The 17389-nt window shown below is 38.8% G+C and overlaps 1 protein-coding gene across 8 annotated transcripts in view; it reads right to left on the bottom strand.

Moving 5' to 3' along the window:
* Positions 1 to 17389, bottom strand: part of MYO5A (myosin VA) — a 205180-nt gene that overhangs the window by 11375 nt on the left and 176416 nt on the right. For 4 of the 8 annotated variants that reach the window (XM_027553991.1, XM_027553984.1, XM_027553987.1 and 1 more), the window contains 6 exons: positions 15133 to 15207; positions 13754 to 13847; positions 8280 to 8426; positions 5827 to 5981; positions 2710 to 2799; positions 988 to 1138 (listed from right to left, as the gene is read on the bottom strand). In XM_027553991.1, coding sequence (XP_027409792.1) covers positions 988 to 1138; positions 2710 to 2799; positions 5827 to 5981; positions 8280 to 8426; positions 13754 to 13847; positions 15133 to 15207 — 712 coding nt within the window. The remainder of the gene's footprint in view (positions 1 to 987; positions 1139 to 2709; positions 2800 to 5826; positions 5982 to 8279; positions 8427 to 13753; positions 13848 to 15132; positions 15208 to 17389) is intronic. The other 4 variants (XM_027553989.1, XM_027553986.1, XM_027553988.1 and 1 more) reach the window with 1 other exon arrangement.

The following is a 17389-nucleotide window of genomic DNA, read 5'->3' as shown; positions in this document are numbered from 1 at the left end:
AAATTTACCATGAAATTTTAATGGATTATTTTCTAAAATATGAAACAGTAGTCTTAATAGCACATGTGTAAAGTTTCTTGGGAGGATTTTTGAGAGAGAGGTTTTTAAGAGAGAGGCAATTAGGGAGAAGATAAGTATTCTCCAGTAGTATCGAGCCTCAGAAGCAAACAAATCAAGCAGTAAGAAAAGCAGGAGACCAGGCAGTGGTCTTGGGAGTGGGCAGTCACATGGGGCTGAAGAGCTGGGCCCTTCCTTGCCCTGAGCTTCCCTCAACAGCTTCGCACAAAATCAGCAGCCTGCAAGTTTTACATGCCCTCTAATTCCAATTTCACACCTGCTACACTTTCCAAAGGAATATAGGAGGCTTGATACGTACATGCATACCCAGAGTGAGTGCACACATATAAAGAGAGGTACATGGAATCTCATATACATAGACACACACGCTGATCAGTTGCTCATCCAATGAGAAACTGCAACTTTAAACCAAATTGCTTTTAATGATTCTACAGGGGCCATGAGATGAACAACTCAGCATGGAGTGTCTGAGCCCTGTTCTTGTTGCCATAGTAGCTTTCCAGCCCTGTTATTATAGCCTATCAGGTAATCTGCAAACCCTTCTCAGTCTCTTTAGTTTTAGTTGGGTCCCTAGAAAGTTCTCTGCAGTAATGCCCTCGATGAAAGTTCCAAGTATTTTTGTTTTAGAAAACTGGACAAGGTCTGAGATATGTTGCTGGATATAAAGCATAACCCAATCTTAAGAGAGAGGCATTACACATTAGAGAGGGAAACGATTAATAGATCCTGCCATTTCCATCACGCAGAAGCAGGGACTTTGCCGTACCCCAGTTAGTCACGGCTACAGTTCTGAGATTCCTCAGCTAATTTTGAGACTGAGTCTTACTACTTTACCTTCTCCACATGAATACATGCTCTGACACATGTGCCCCAAGACAGACTTGGACGTCAGCAATGCCCTGGACTTACCGATCATTGGCTGAAGGATGTTCTCTAACACCCTCACGAGCTGCTGGTAGATCTGAATTGCCAAGTCACTGAGCACCTGCCGGTACTCAGCCAAGTCAAAATTGGTGAGGCAGTGTTCATTCTGGCGAGAGGTGTTGTGTTTCATAAAGCCCTAGAGCCATAATGCAGAGTTAATGACATTCATGAAATAAAATGTCTCCTGTCTGTTTAACTCTCTCATTTGATCAACATCCTCATGCTCTTTTTTACCTTTCTCCTAAGAGTTCCCATCCAACTTCCACATAAGTGCCAGGATAATCCTTCCCAAATTCTGTGAGTTTGTTTCTATCACATCCCTGCTTCCACTTCTTACTAGCATTTGAATAATATCTAAACTTGGCAGTCTAGCATTTAAGCCTTTCCACCAGCAATGTCAATGAAACAAGATAGGGGAACTCAATTTGAAAAAAAAATTAATGAGTGTTTTCACTTATGAAACAGCTGGTTTACTGCCAAACACTGAATTATGTAAAATACCAATCTCTTAACTTCAGTTCATTAAATAGAGTCTTACTTATAAATTCTGTACCTGAAAGACATACATAATTTTCTTATAATTGGTCATTTCTACAGAGACTGGTGAATAAATAAAAAATCTTCCTTTATTATATTTTATGGTATTCATACAGGCTTCTCAGTCCAAGCTTAGAACGGAATCTTTTGATGGTATGTGGTAACACGGAAAGCCAACTGTATAGGCAGGTACTTTTGCCTACTTGACGGATTCTGGCCACACTCAAGCATCTGCCTCTCTACAACTTACTTGACAACCTGGTCTAGAACTGGGGACTTAACAGGCCCTCGGGGGGATTCTGGTCTGTCTGTCCCGCCTGCTCAGGGGCCATATCTTATTCATACTGTATTTCCCATCATTTGCCAGGACATTCTTCTGCTCCAAGCCTGTGAGTGCTCAGAAAGTGGCCACTGCTCAGCTTCTCTGCCTGTCCTGACAGCAAAGGATGGGGAGGCATGAAGGGCAGCATTTATGGGCACAAGCTCTTGAAGGTGGGCAGACCCAAAATCCTAGCTCAGCTCCTTATGGCTGAGAGGATGTGGGCAAAGTGATGAACTGCTTTGAGCCTTAGTTTCCTCATCTGTAAAACTGGGTTAGAATTACAACCTCAAAGAGAAGTAAGAATTAAACAACATAATATAAGTGAGTGCTGTCTCATATATACTATGTAGCCATTAACAAATAATAATTATATATATGTAGTTTTGAAATAGGAAGTCTATCAACTAACTGATGAACACATCACTATAAGCAAAAGCAAAACATATTTTTGGAAAAATATTGAGATATCTTTTAACATGATCATTTTTAATGTATTATAGAAAGCTATAATGGATTCATTTCTTTAAACAGCTCCATATATCAATCCTTGAAAATCCCATTTTCACGTCTTACCAAAAAGTTTCAGTGCGATAACTATTCAATGACCAATGCTCATTTTATTTTTGCTGTGCTTTCTCATAATACAAACTCGCAGAGCGAAGAAACTATGCCACTTCCCAAGTCAGTTTCATAAATAATGAATGTCAAATAGAGCTATAAACTGTTAAGCCACTTCTGAATTCAGGTTTCTAAATTAACAAATGACTAAACATTTTGTGCTTTAAATTTTTTCCTTAAAAAGTTCGGATAAAGTATAGCATGCTGTTTTGTAATCAAGGTTTTCTCACCTCTTCTCCACTGTACTGCTTTAAACAGTGCAAAAATCGGCATGTGTTAGAAAGCCAAAAGGAGACGGTTTCAAAATCATCACCTCTTTTCTAAAAGAGAGAATAAGCCTAAATTAGTTTTTTCCTTATGGGAATAAAAGCCTGAAAAAACTGATTAGATACCAGAAGACCTGTTTCCTTCACTTACCATTAACAACAATTAAAAAATCAATCACTTTACAGTTGTAAAGCCTCATGTTGCAGCTGCTGTAGAATTCAACCACTGAATTCATTAGCTGTTACCTTGCTTGGATCTGTTTTCTTGCCATTAGAAAGGGATGCCCATTCATTACATTGATATTAGCTTAGTAGTCCCTTTAGGTAGAAAACAATTCACCAAGTCTAGCTTACCCAAACTTACTTCCCTGAGGGTTACTGAAGGGAATAAGAAAGGACTAAAGGTACAAAAGAGAATCACAAACATTGTGAAGCACTAAAACCCAGATTAGGTTAAAAATCTTGTCAGTGAATAAGATACAATTTCTGAGGAGCGAATCAGACATGGGATGGAGGGAGTCCTGTGCAGAGCACTGGACAGACTGACTTTTCATCAGTACTGGGCCACATGTCAAACAACATCTCTAAATCAAAACAGGACACGAGACAAATGTACTTCAGTTTAAAAAAAGGATGTTCCAAAAGAGTGCTATGATCAAGAATCTACGCTTTTTACATTTTTTAAATTATTTTACTTTTTTCTGAAGTCTTTATTGAATTCATTACAATATTGTTTCTATTTTATGTTTTGGTTTTTCTACTACAAGGCATGTGGGATCTTTGGTCCCTGACCATCACCCACACCCTCTGCATTGGAAGACGAACTCTTAACCATTGGAAAGTGGAAGTCTTAACCACCAGGGAAGTCCCAAGTAGCTACTCATTTTAAATCTTTAAACAATCTGGTACAATAATTAGTCAAATTAGATAAATTTCTTCTTATAATTAAGATGAGAGGGAGAAAACTTCATGATTTGGTTTTGCTGTCTTCATAGGCATTAACTTCAGAAGTAGTAAAATTCATAGTTTAATAAATGCAATATACCATCAATATACCAAAAATTACATGAGCTCCATTCAGAAGACATTCATCAATTTTTGAATGTTAAAATATTTAGAAACTCCACACTTTAGTAAGCACTGCAGAATGTAACTGCATAGAGTATCTGTGCAGTGGGGACTGAGAACTGGCATCAAAAGTTATGACCAGGGGCTGGGGAGAGTGTTTAATGGGTGCAGAGTTTCAGCTGGGGAAGATGAAAAAGTTCTGGAGATGATGATGGTGACAGTTATACAACAATATGAACGCACTTAATGCCACAGAACTGTGCACTGAAAAATGGTTAAAACTAAGAATAACGTTCACTGTTTTTCTAGGTTGTCAAAAGGATGATTATGCAACGTGACTCAGTGATTACTGAGTTATGTAGGGCTTTCTGTTCTATTATGTAACTTCGCTGTCTTTTCCAAGTGTTTCCTCTCTGATTAGTATCTATGTGTTGCTGCTCACATGAAACCAGGCATTTCAGGTAACAAGGAAAATTCTGGGGTGAGCTGGAGAATAATGGGAAGAAAAGTCAGAAGAGAATTTTAAATATTTTATCAGACAGCTTTTTATATGAATGGGCTAGGTATTACTAAATGTTTTTAACACCTATTTTAACTATAGCATCATATTCCCTATATATATGAACTTCACTAAGTATTTTTAATTTAGTTCTAAGACAGACCTTAAAGCAGACTATTTCTATGAAGAAACTTAGTTTACTTCACAACTAAATGTAAGTATATTGAGTTAATTTTGATTATTGTTCAATCTGAGCCCTGTTTACAAAGAAAGCACACAGACACATTACATAATGAATATTTCCTATAATGGAAGGTATCAGTTAAGACTAAAATGTGGCCATAACTGGCAACTTAGATCATGTCTAATCCTTTGACTGTGTGGATCACAATAAACTGTGGAAAATTCTGAAAGAGATGGGAATACCAGACCACCTGACCTGCCTCTTGAGAAACCTGAATGCAGGTCAGGAAACAACAGTTAGAACTGGACATGGAACAACACAGTGGTTCCAAATAGGAAAAGGAGTCCACCCAAGGCTGTATATTGTCACCCTGCTTATTTAACTTATATGCAGAGTACATCAAGAGAAATGCTGGGCTGGAAGAAGCACAAGCTGGAATCAAGATTGCTGGGAGAAATATCAATTACCTCACATATGCAGATGACACCACCCTTATGGCAGAAAGTGAACAGGAACTAAAAAGCCTCTTGATGAAAGTGAAAGAGGAGAGTGAAAAAGTTGGCTTAAAGCTCAACATTCAGAAAACTAAGATCATGGCATCTGGTCCCATCACTTCATGGCAAACAGATGGGGAAACAGTGGAAACAGTGTCAGACTTTATTTTTTTGGGCTCCAAAATCACTGCAGATGGTGACTGCAGCCATGAAATTAAAAGACGCTTATTCCTTGGAAGGAAAGTTATGACCAATCTGGATAGCATATTCAAAAGCAGAGACATTACTTTGCCAACAAAGGTCCATCTAGTCAAGGCTATGGATTTTCCTGTGGTCATGTATGGATATGAGAATTGGACTGTGAAGAAAGCTGAGCGCCGAAGAATTGATGCTTTTGAACTGTGGTGTTGGAGAAGACTCTTGAGAGTCCCTTGGACTGCAAGGAGATCCAACCAGTTCATCCTAAAGGAGATCAGTCCTAGATTTTCTTTGGAAGGAATGATGCTAAAGCTAAAACTCCAATACTTTGGCCACCTCATGTGAAGAGTTGACTCATTGGAAAAGACTCTGATGCTGGAAAAGATTGGGGGCAGGAGGAGAAGGGGACGACAGAGGATGAAATGGCTGGATGGCATCACCGACTCGATGGACTTGAGTTTGAGTGAACTCCGGGAGTTGGTGATGGACAGGGAGGCCTGGCGTGCTGCAATTCATGGGGTTGCAGAGATTCGGACACGACTGAGCGACTGAACTGAACTGAAGGATGGAAAAATACCTCTGTATAGACCTGTCATCATTAATATTCATTATGAGAAATTTGTTGAACATGAACTAACCTTTAATACTTTTTTGATGCTATTAATTGTTGATGTTAGCAACGACCTTACTTTCTGATCATCATTCAGGTAGTCAGCGTGTCGAACACACATAAACAGGATATACGCTGGTAACCCTGGAATCAAATTGACTGCTACACCACGTGGCTTCAGTTCTAAAAAAGAAAAGAGGAAAAACAGTCTTATATAACTTTGAAAGTCTTCATAAGGAATGCTTTTTGACATATAAAAGCACAGTTCTCATGTAACAGTTCAATCATTCAGGGTAAATAGGTCATGTTTTTAAAAAAGCATATTTTAGAGTAGACGACTTCTTGACTGTAGGGACATGAGAATCTTAGTTGCTTACACAATGACAACTCTCAAATGTCTATCTTCTGCCCTGACTTTTCCTTTGAATCTAGGCTCATGTAACAAGTGGTTTTTGACATCTCTGCTCAGGCCTGTCCCCCAAAGCCCATCTCCCACGGAGCCTGCTCTTCCAGGAATTGTCCCATCTCAGTAAGTGGCAGTCTCTGCCTTCTAGTTTCTCAGGATATAAACCTTGTCATCATCTTTGTCTTCTTTCCTTTTCTCACATCACACATCTAATCCATCAACAAATCCTGTTGGCTCTACACATAAGACATGTCTAGAATAACCCTGCTACTTTTCTACCAGCTCCTCTAGGCTAGGCCGCCACCATCTTCTCCTGGAACCCAGTGAGAGCTTCCCAACTGGTCTCCCTGACTCATGCCTCGCTCCACAGTAGTACACTTTCCACATAAGAGTAATTCTATAAGAAAATGTAGTCAGATCATGTCACTCTTGTTCTGAAAATCTTCCAAGTAGCTTCTCATCTCACTCATTTGTAAAACCCGAAATCCTCACCATGGCTGTGTGATCTGGCCTGCTCCTGTTTCCAGCTCACTGTGCTCCCCCATTAAATGGGCCTTCTTGTTGCTGGGTGACGACGCCAGCCATGTCCCCACCCTAAGGCTTTCTGTCTGGAATGTTCTTTTCTCAGCTATCAGCAGGACTTGCTTCCTTACTTCCTTTGGTCTCTATCCAAAGGAGATCACCTTGTCAAAGAGGCCCTTCCTAACAACTTTATATAAATTCATACACCTGCCTTCACTGTTTATCTTTCTCACCCCCTTATTTGTTTTTATCTACCTCCCCCCACCCATGGAATATAAACTCTTTGAGAATAGACTTTGTTCATTACCCAATACCTGGAAAATGCTTAGCACACAGTAGGAATGCCCCAAAGGTTTACTGAATTGATGAATCTTTTTTAATTCTATGCTTAAAAACCAGTGGCTTCTTACCATTTTTTCAAAATGAAGATCACACTGAAACTTAAGTGCCTCTGCATCTATAAATAGTTCTAAGTTTAACACCGTGAACTCTAGGAACATTAAATCACTGCTGATCACACTGCTGCCACCCTGGCACCTGGGGGGAGGAATGCTCTGCAAAGGCTGAAAGGAGAGGCTTGTAAGTGTTTTGAGCTTACAACTTATGGGCTGCATACACTCCTGAACTATTTCCCATGCTCCCCTAAAAAGTCTTCTTGCAGAGCCAGTGGGCTCATGCTGCTGCTGCTGCTGCTAAAGTTGCTTCAGTCGTGTCCAACTCTGTGTGACCATAGACGGCAGCCCACCAGGCTTCCCGTCCCTGGGATTCTCCAGGCAAGAACACTGGAGTGGGTTGCCATTTCCTTCTCCAATGCATGAAAGTGAAAAGTGAAAGTGAAGTCGCTCAGTCGTGTCTGACTCTAGCGACCCCATGGACTGCAGCCTACCAGGCTCCTCCGTCCATGGGATTTTCTAGGCAAAAGTACTGGAGTGGGGTGCCATCACCTTCTCCAAGTGGGCTCATACCCAGACTCAAAGGCCTTCTGCTGCTCTGAAGGGCTTCTTCTATTCCCATCTCCATTGTCCAGTCAGTCCTCCCTTTCCACTGCTGGAATCTTTTCCTTAATTCTGTTCCTTCCTACTATTAAACTGTTTTTCCTGACATATTTAGTCATATACCTTCCTAGGGAAATAGGAACAAGAGAAATTCAGGGACTTAAATGGCCTAAGGCAGTGGTGTTCAACTGCAGCTAGCTACATGTCAGAATCCCTTCCTTGAGAGAGAAAAAAAAGAACTAGGGACATGGCCAGGTTCTTTCCTCTAGACATTCTGATGTAATTAGTCTGCAGGGGGGAACATACATCAGCACTTTTCAAAAGCTTCCTGGGTTATTATAATGGGCAACAGGAGCTGAGAAGACCTCACGTGACCCTAACAGGCAGTCCTCGCTGGTGTCCTTGTAGGGTGACTGACAGCCATGATGGGGTCAGAATGCTGTGGCAGTACTGCACACAGCACGCAAGGCTGACTGAAGAAACCAGTGTGACTAATAAATGAGTGACTAATCTCTCCCACCACTGACACGCACCAGAAAGACCTTTCAAAATACTTGCCCAGAATCAGGTTCTTCACAAGTTTTTGCTCATCCTCCTTCTTGTATTCCAGCATTCCTTGGAAATCCTTTTCCTTCCTGGGAATGTTGACTGGACGAATGGGTTCATCAATGATTTGTCCTGGCGATATGTTCTCCATCTGGCCCACTTCATTAGAAACAAAAAGAAAAAAAATGTTTTCCAGGTAGAAAAGATGAGTGGTTTCATGTTCCTATTAATTTTAAGTGAATTCTGTAACAATAGAAACTTGCCATATTTGCCACTTAATTGCCCCTTCTTTATTATTATTATTTTTTTTAGTTCTACCAGTTTATTGCTACCAACCCGTCACCCTCCACCCTCATGCACACATGCTCAGTCAAGTAACCCCATGGACTGCAGCCCACCAGGCTCCTCTGTCCATGGACTTTTCCAGGCAAGAATACTGGAGTGGGTTTCCATTTCCCTCTCCAATTTGCCCCTTCTTTAAATAATTTTTTTTTTTTTTGGTAAAACTGGACAGACAGATGGTAAAATTATATGTTAATGTCACTCTGACAACAACTAGTACTACTATCAACATCAAGAATCTTAACTGATTCAAAAGCATCTTTTTGTAATACATTTTATTTTGTAATAAGATTAAATGTCCCCAAGTAAGTGGCTTAACTTCTTAGTTAACTAATCAGTATCAATCATAAATGTCTAAATATATTTAGACTTTAATTCATAGAAGGAAATTCAATATTCTATAGAGGCACCCCTCATTCCTGAAGAAACCATGAGCAGATAATACAACCTGTATTTAATATGTGTGTGTGTGTGTGTGTGCACGCTCAGTTGTGTTTGACTCTTTGTGACCCCATGGACTACAGTCTGCCAGGCTCCTCTGCTCAAGGGATTTTCCAAGCAAGAATACTGGAGTGGGTTGCCATTTCCTTTTCCAAGGGATCTTCCAGACCCAGGGATTGAACCCATATCTCCCACACTATCAGGAGGATTCTTTACCACTGAGCCTGGGGAAGCCTCTGTATTTAATATTAAAATAATTGCCTAAATGTATTCATTTTTTTGTTTGTTTGTTTTTAGTAAAGTGTTAAAAATCGTACCACAAAGTTGCAACCAAAAAAGTACAACCACTGGTGAACAACCCTTTCAGATGTTAAAAGTAATCACCATTGTTGATGGCAGCTGTGAGAAAAGAACTTGGGGTTAAAAGAAAAGTCTCCAATTTCATCTCATCTGGGAAATGCAAGGGAACACGAGTTACAACAGTGTTTGTGGAGCTAAATGCTAGCAAGCATATTTTTAATTCTCTTATCTATAGGAAGAGGAGCAGTTAAGACATCTGTTTAAGTGCAGATTAAGTTTGAGTTCAGAGACTGTTGGCAAACAAAATGCAGATCAGATGCATTAGAAAGTTCTATCTTGCTGAGTCCACAAGGTATCAGTAGTGCTTCTCCTGTCACTCTGGGCAATTTCCCGTGTTAGTTCTGGGAAGCCAGTTCCACAGCACAAGGTTATCACAGAGAACACCAGTACCTGCCAGCGCTCCTGCTTGTGTGGCAGAGAGCCTGGTGACACCTCGTCCACCTCATGCTGCAGCATCACACATCGGGGCTATCAGCGCTGAAAATCACCACCATCTATCAACATTATGATATCTAGAGAGCCATCATACTGTAATTGGACAAATCAGGGCTGTGGCCACTTTCCATAACCTAGTGTTTCAGACGTATGATACAGTCTGGAACCACAGGACTAATGGAAAAATGCATGCATCTTCACAAGAGATATGAGATTCAAGCTATTTAGTTTTACATAAATTATTTCTGGAGACAGTTTAAACACAACACCAGGGGGATCTCAGAATCAGCATACAATGGCCCTCACAGCTCCTGTATATGTTCTGTATGTAAAACAAAATAATAGAATCCCTGCCATCTATGAACTAGTTGCTTTGAGCCACAGGAACAATTCTATGAGGGGAAACTGGAAGGAAACACATTCAACGTATTGATATTAAGTTTATCAACAAAGGCACATATGTGGACTCTGAATAACTCAATACATTTTAAACCTACCAATTTTTATCATATTTGATTACAACGTATAGTATTATTTTATATAACACCAAGGAAGGAAAAATACTGCCAATTAAACTACAACCTAACAACTGCTATAAGATACATCATAATTTCAGAGATGTTAAAATGTGAAAAATTGTGCGCCTCAGAATTTATGAAATATAGTGAATATTTTAACTAAGAGATTACATGTTTTAAAAGAAATCTTCACTTTCCTTTCATATATCTCTAAAGAAGATATTTTTGGTTCTGTACAAAAATGCCAGAGATAAAATTTGCCATATTTTCATTAAAATTTTCTGTGTCTTTGAATTCTTGTCAGAGATTAGAGTCTTTACAAAAACCCAGAGATAAAATATAGGTATCAGCTCAACATAACCTTGATTTATTTAACAAATCATATATTAATTAAAATGTCAACCCTTATGTAGTATCAGGAAAATATAAAGCCTGAAAGAGAGAAGCCAGAATACTACACAGTTTTTAAAGACTCGGGGGATGCCGGGGGTCATTTAGCCCAATGCTCCATCTAATACAGACATCTTTATAGAAAGATCTGAAGCAATACCTATTTTTATCATCTAGATTATTTATACTTGAGAGAAAAACATTCCTGAACCTTTTTATCCTAGAAAAAGAAAGGAAATTGGAAGATTTTTTTCCCCCCTCACTTTTGGTACAGGGAAGACCTTGATCTCAGGTTTAACTGAGACAGTCAAATAAATTACTATAAGAAGAAAGAATCTGTTGAGAAATACAACACAAAGGAGAGAAGTCAGTGGTCCTCAGAAGGCATGGATTCTAGTTCCACTTTGGCCACTAAGTGGCTGAGACTTTGGAAGTCACAGTTTCTGGGTCTCAGCTCTGTTCTCCTATGAAGTAATTAACTGATTTCTAGAATTCTTTTAGGTCTAAATTCACTGACTTTATGAAAATTGAGATGGAACACCCACTCCTGCATTAAAATATAGCACAAAGCACATCAAACTTTGAAATACTCTTGATTTAGATATATAATTTCTGCTAAAATTAGGTATGTTGGCCTTAAAAAAAGTCTTAGATGGTGTCTAAAAATGTCTCTTTAATTAAGTGTAGCCCATAGGAGGAGGTAAGTCTTGCTATTTTCAACCAGAAGAATTTAAGTACATTATTATATATTTAGAAAAAAATAAGAAAACTTTTAGCTATTAGAAGGTGCTTTGCTATACAAAGTTATCAGTGTTTTCTACACACTGTGGGGATAAGACAACAGGAGACAAAGGTGTGGGAAGGGCTTGTAGCCTTTATGCTCTGCCTTGGGGAGGGGAAGGACACTGCACTCAGTAAGTGCTCAAGACGCATAAGCCAATTTCATCTTATTCTGTAGATGTGTATCATTTAATTCAGTTTTTAAGACTATCATGCCTTTTTTGTTTAATCTAGAAATTGCCTTCTCAAATGTCCTTATAGATTTAAGAATACAATTGGCAGGATAGTTTAACTGATGAGGTTGAATTCTGATTGATAATGGCTTAAAATCACTAACATCATGTAATAGTCTCATGTATCCCTTTAAGTAAAAATATACATATCAAAGAAAGCTAAGTAAAAATGTAAAATAAGTGATTTTTCTATTTATCAAAAGTTACTAGCATATGGTAAATGAATCATTAGGAGCTTAAAAAATAATTTTACAAGTTAATACCCTTAAAATCAGTTTCTTTTAAGCAGATATTCTGCTAATTATCATCTTATGATATAATTAATAGAGTTTAGTGCAGAAGGGTTCTCTGAATAAAGATTTTTTTAAAGTTCTGCCAATAGACATTACAGCCCATGTATGTGATTTGGAGGTTCAAAATTTTAATTGATGAATCACATAATGCTAAAGGATTATATAATAAAACACAACTATAAAGTAATCTATCTGCTATCTAAACAAATATTTCAGTATTTGTACATGGGAGGGAATATTATCCTCTTCAAAGTAAATATCCATGTTGCTGTTCTAAATATTTCTGACACTTATGTACACATTCAACAAACATTAATGGAATGATTGTGACAGGTCAGACAATATGGTAGGTGCTGTGAAAACAAGGGGAAATAAGAGATGGTCACCATGCTCAAAAAGATCACAATCCATTGAGGAAGCCAGTTATCAGACAGAAAATTTGCTAAAGACATGACAGTGAAAACCACAAAGGTGGGAGGTGAACTGTGGTACCACAAAGGGTACAGCCGTAGGGTCTGTCTGGACGATCAGGAAAGGCTGCTCTTGAGCATGTGACATATAACTCTGGTCTCAAAGGATAAGCAGGCCTTGACTAAGAGAAGCGGGAAGATCAAACAGGTGGAAGAGTTATGGCAGGCCTGGCATGTTGGAGGAATGAAAGCCAGACAGTCAATCATGGCAGATTCTTTTGAACATTCCCAGTGATGGGGAATGTTCACCCTTTGAGCACAGCAAAAATCATTCAGTGACAATGACAGAATAGATGGGCGGTCAGACTGCACAGCATCATTTCTGGTCAAAATGGTAATAGCTTGCATAGGTCTGAAGGCAATTCCAAAGAGGGGCTCAAAATCTCTAGAATAATGAGATCGTTGCTGGAATAAGCTTACAATGTGGCTTTAGCCCTGTTCACTGCTACATCCCTGGCACCTACTTACTGAAGGAACACTCACTCACAAGAATCGTTTGTATATAATAAAAACTGATATCCGATTCTTTCTCAAGGTGTTTTCCCATTATCATCATACATAAATCTTGTTTTATAGAATCTCCTTTATAACTACAATTCATTTTTTCCTATTTACTTTTCTTTTTGTTCTGCATTTGATGGTAAGTTCTTTGAGGACAGACTCTGTTTTACTCATCTTAGTATCCCTAATACTAAGAATAACAGTAATAAAAATAAGTTGTAGATAGCATTTACTATGTGTCAGGAACCGTACTAAATTCATTCTACATATTAATTAATTTAATCATTACAACCATGTCAGGTAGATATCATTATCATTCCCATTTAACAGGTGGGAATAGTGAGGAATAGACAGGTTCAGTAACTTGCCTAATATCAGATGACTAATAGTGGAAGACCCAGTATTTAAACCCAAGAAACTTGGGTACAGAATCCACACTCTTAACTGATATGCAATATTAACTAGCACAGTACCTGGCATATAGAAGACAGCCATTAGATGTTTATTTAATGAATTCTCTCTTTGTAAGTTAGTACTACCATGAAAAGAACATTTTTCCCCACTCAGCAATGGAGATTTCTACTCCACGGAGGCCAGGTTTGTTGAAACTCATTTTTGTTATTGTTCCTAATATTCACACACAAATTGAGCCACACTCTTAAGCCACTAGGATAGTATATAAAACCAAGGTTCAGCAACTGTCATAAAAACATGTTTAAATACCTTCTAGTTCACCAATTTTTTTGGCAAATACTTTCAGTTGTTTTTTCAGTTTCCGGACAGTCTTATCTTGTTTTTCGAGTTGTTCCATCAAATCCTAAAGATCAAAATGAGAAATATAACAGAAAGATCAAAATAAACCATCTAAAATGCAGAGAAGGAAAGCAGACACAAAATTACAGAAACAGTACTTAGTTTTACATAAAAAGTTAGTTTTACATAAAAGCTCCATAAAAGCTCATTGGTGGAGCCCCACCTGGCTAAAACTGGCAGGCAATAGGAAAGGCAGCTATAATAAAAGCAAATGTTAAAATATACAGTGCAGTAACTCCTTTACAGTGTGATGGACAGCAGGCTCACTATGGAGTGAGTAGACTCCAGTAGACTCCGTGGGGGCAAAACAATTAAATGCTCATAAAATGTACTGCTATTTCAGTAGAAAGTTTTTCATTTAAAGGGGGAATAAGCAAGGTAAATTTTGATGAATGCACACAGTTTTGTGTGAAGCTTTAAGGATGGTTGAACTTAGGGGCTTTTAACTGACACCTGTGTGTGTGAAGCACTGTCTCTATGAGTTAGTTCCACCCTTTGGAGAGGCTAAAACTAGTCCTATAACTTAAGAAAAGTTAAAAGGTTTCGGGAATTAAAAGGTAAGTTAAAAAATAACCACAGAGAACAGTACAGAGTGGTTAACAGACTAAGTGACAGTTAGATACCCATAGAAATCTCCTGGGTAATATAATTTTGCTTATAGGGAAAAAAGGGGATAATTCCATATGATTTGTGCAAAAAGAGAAAACAAAAGCAGTACATTCATGGGCAGGGGTTAGAAAAAAAAAGGTGTGGTACTTGGCTCCCTAATCAAGAATTCTTTCAAATGACAGGCAGAGACAAAGAATCAATAATTAAGAAGAAAAGTGGGCAACAGCAAACCAGGAGCTTCAAGTGGAAATAAAGCAATGATTTAAGAGGTTTGTGGTTGTTATTCAGGATACGGATTTTAAAAGGCATTTATAAATACAAGGATTCATTCTTTTTCCAATTTAGACAGGGCTGACTTAGGTATTAGACCAATGATTCAAAAGGAACAGTTGCTAACATTTCACAGTGTTCAGTTGTGCTTCTTGGATTTTTACTTTACCTTTCAAATCATATTTTGCTTCCATCACACTGTAAGCCTAGTGTTAATAACAAACCAAAGGTGACAATGGACACAGGACACTGACAGAGGCGACATCACTGGCTAAAAGACAGCTGTGGGGAGAAACAGGTTTTGTGGAAGTTTCTGAAGAGACCTCCCAGGAAGGGCAGGCAGAGTGCTCTTCGCTTATAGAGGGCTAGAAACAGTGAGGAAGACGACAGAGAAGCACTCTTTTACATACAATCATCCGTTTGTAAAGTGAAATCCGATATGATTGATACTTCTTAGGGTCATCTGCATATAATTCCTCAAAATACTGAAAAAACAGGCACAATGGACATTTGTTTTTCTGTATCTTTGAGGGGAATGCTACCTCTCAGCAAAACCAATTTTAAAATATTTTAAAACACAGATAAGGAATCTATATATATAGACTCAAATGGCTCTGATTTGACATCTGTCATTGCCCTCTAATTTTTCTAGTACAGATGATTCTGATTCTATATCCACAAATACATTTTCACATGCTTGGAGGAAACAGGTGATGTTAGCAGGTAAACAGAGCTGTGGTCCATATTCCCCAGCAAGGCTGTTATTTCACTCCTCAGACCTACTCCTAGGCTGCTGCACTTTCTCTGCTGCCAGCAGCAGCAGCAAGAGTGGGGAAGGCAATTCAAACAAAAGTGAGAATACTGGCCAAGTTGGAGCTCTTGTTTGATGTTGGAAAGACTGGGCAGAAGCTGTGTGCCTTCCTTCTCTGAAGGGCAGCTTGGGGCAACCTGTGAAGTTTGCTCACTAGAGGAGGCAGAACAGTCATCTCTGTATTTGCGTTTGTTGGGTAGGTGGGTGGGAAGGGTTTTCAGGGTAGAGTTTCGAAGAACACAAAGCCTAGGCCCACCGGTGCTTTAATATTCTGCCCAAGTGCTTCCTACAGAAATGCAAAAATAAGACACTCTAATGACAGTTGAAAAACTGCATCATCCCCTATAGGTAAGTTTGAATCCATTCTCCTGAATTAGCAATCAGTGAGGCAGGAGAAGCCTATGAACCTACAAAGAGTTTTCCTAAAATTCAAATTAGGTTTCACCAGCTTAGAATATGGAAGGGATTGATTTATTTTTGTATCAGCTATACAAAATCGAAAAGAAAAGTAATAATGCACACAAGATTGCAAGGGAAATGCTTAACCAACTTAGCAAAACAACTCTGAGAATCTACCACCCAGAAGCATCTTTATTTCATGGTTTCACCTTGTATTTTAAGATAATGATTTAAAAGCACAGAATTTATATGCTAATCAATCATTATTATGTTATTGAGTATATTTATCAAGTCTTAGGCACTGAAGCACTGTTAGTTTAAGCAACAATATACTTGTGAGTAATAAAATGACATGATTCAGATCTTCCTCCACAAATCAGTGATATTTCAGGCACTTTGAAAAGAGTCTAGACTTCAAGTCCCTCACCCATCTCTCCCATTGCCACAGTCTCACCAGCATGCTGTCCTCAGAAGGAAGGACAGACTGGGAAAAGAATACCTTTGGGTTTTGCTTCCAACTAATATAAAAGATGGTTGAACAGGTGACACTAGAAAACTACCTGTAATGCAAATGATCACTAATGGATAATTCAGGTTGTTACATCTTTAAAGAAAATCCAAATTACTTTATTACAAGTTATTAAAATCCTGAATTAAAGAAACAATTACCACTAGCCCTAAACAGCTTTTCTCAAAACCAGTCTGACACTTCAGTATAGATTTTATATAGAAATGTGGAATTGGGAGTTCCCTGGTCAGAGAACTGAGACCCTGTAAGCCATGTGGCAAAGCCCCACCACCACCTGCCAAAAAAAAAAAAAGGAAATATAACTTTTCAATGACTTAATTTAATAAATGTTTATCAAACCTAAGTAGAAATCTGTAATAAAAGTTATTTTGTGGCTGAGAAAGAAATATTTTGGAAAATATTTTCTATAAAAGAAAGGACAGAAAGAGAAAAATAAACAAACAAACTTGGTCATTCGGAATCTATCTGGCAAGGGAAAAAAAAATCTCTCCATTCACTGTCTGAATTCTATTAAAAAGAATCAAGAATGTAGAAACTTGAATCCTGATGTTTCTCCTTGACCCTGGAGTCCCAACCAAGGTCAACCTACAGCCCTCTTTGGTTCTGCCATCTGCTCCCTGACTAACTCTAACCCTGCTGTCTGCCTGAGAAGGAGCTGGGAGGGACTCAGTGGCGCCTGGGGACCAAAGGTTGGCACAACCACACAACCTCCTGGATGGCACAGACTGTGCAGCTGCAGTAGAGGAAGCTGAGCTCTCAAGCTATCAAGACCCCAGCACACAGCCGGCCAGCATCTTCCACACCCTCCAAGCGAGGGCTGAGGTGCTGAGAGGCGTCTGAGCCTTCTGTGACAAACCACCGGAGTACACGCCTTTTTCACTTCTACCAACATAGTTGTATTTTCCTTACTGTGTCTGGGCTAGAGAAA

The sequence above is a fragment of the Bos indicus x Bos taurus genome, chromosome 10, assembly GCF_003369695.1.
Source record: "Bos indicus x Bos taurus breed Angus x Brahman F1 hybrid chromosome 10, Bos_hybrid_MaternalHap_v2.0, whole genome shotgun sequence".
Taxonomy (NCBI): domain Eukaryota; kingdom Metazoa; phylum Chordata; class Mammalia; order Artiodactyla; family Bovidae; genus Bos; species Bos indicus x Bos taurus.
The sequence above is the reverse complement of the archived record's forward strand: the minus strand, read 5'-3'. Positions and strand labels throughout refer to the sequence as shown.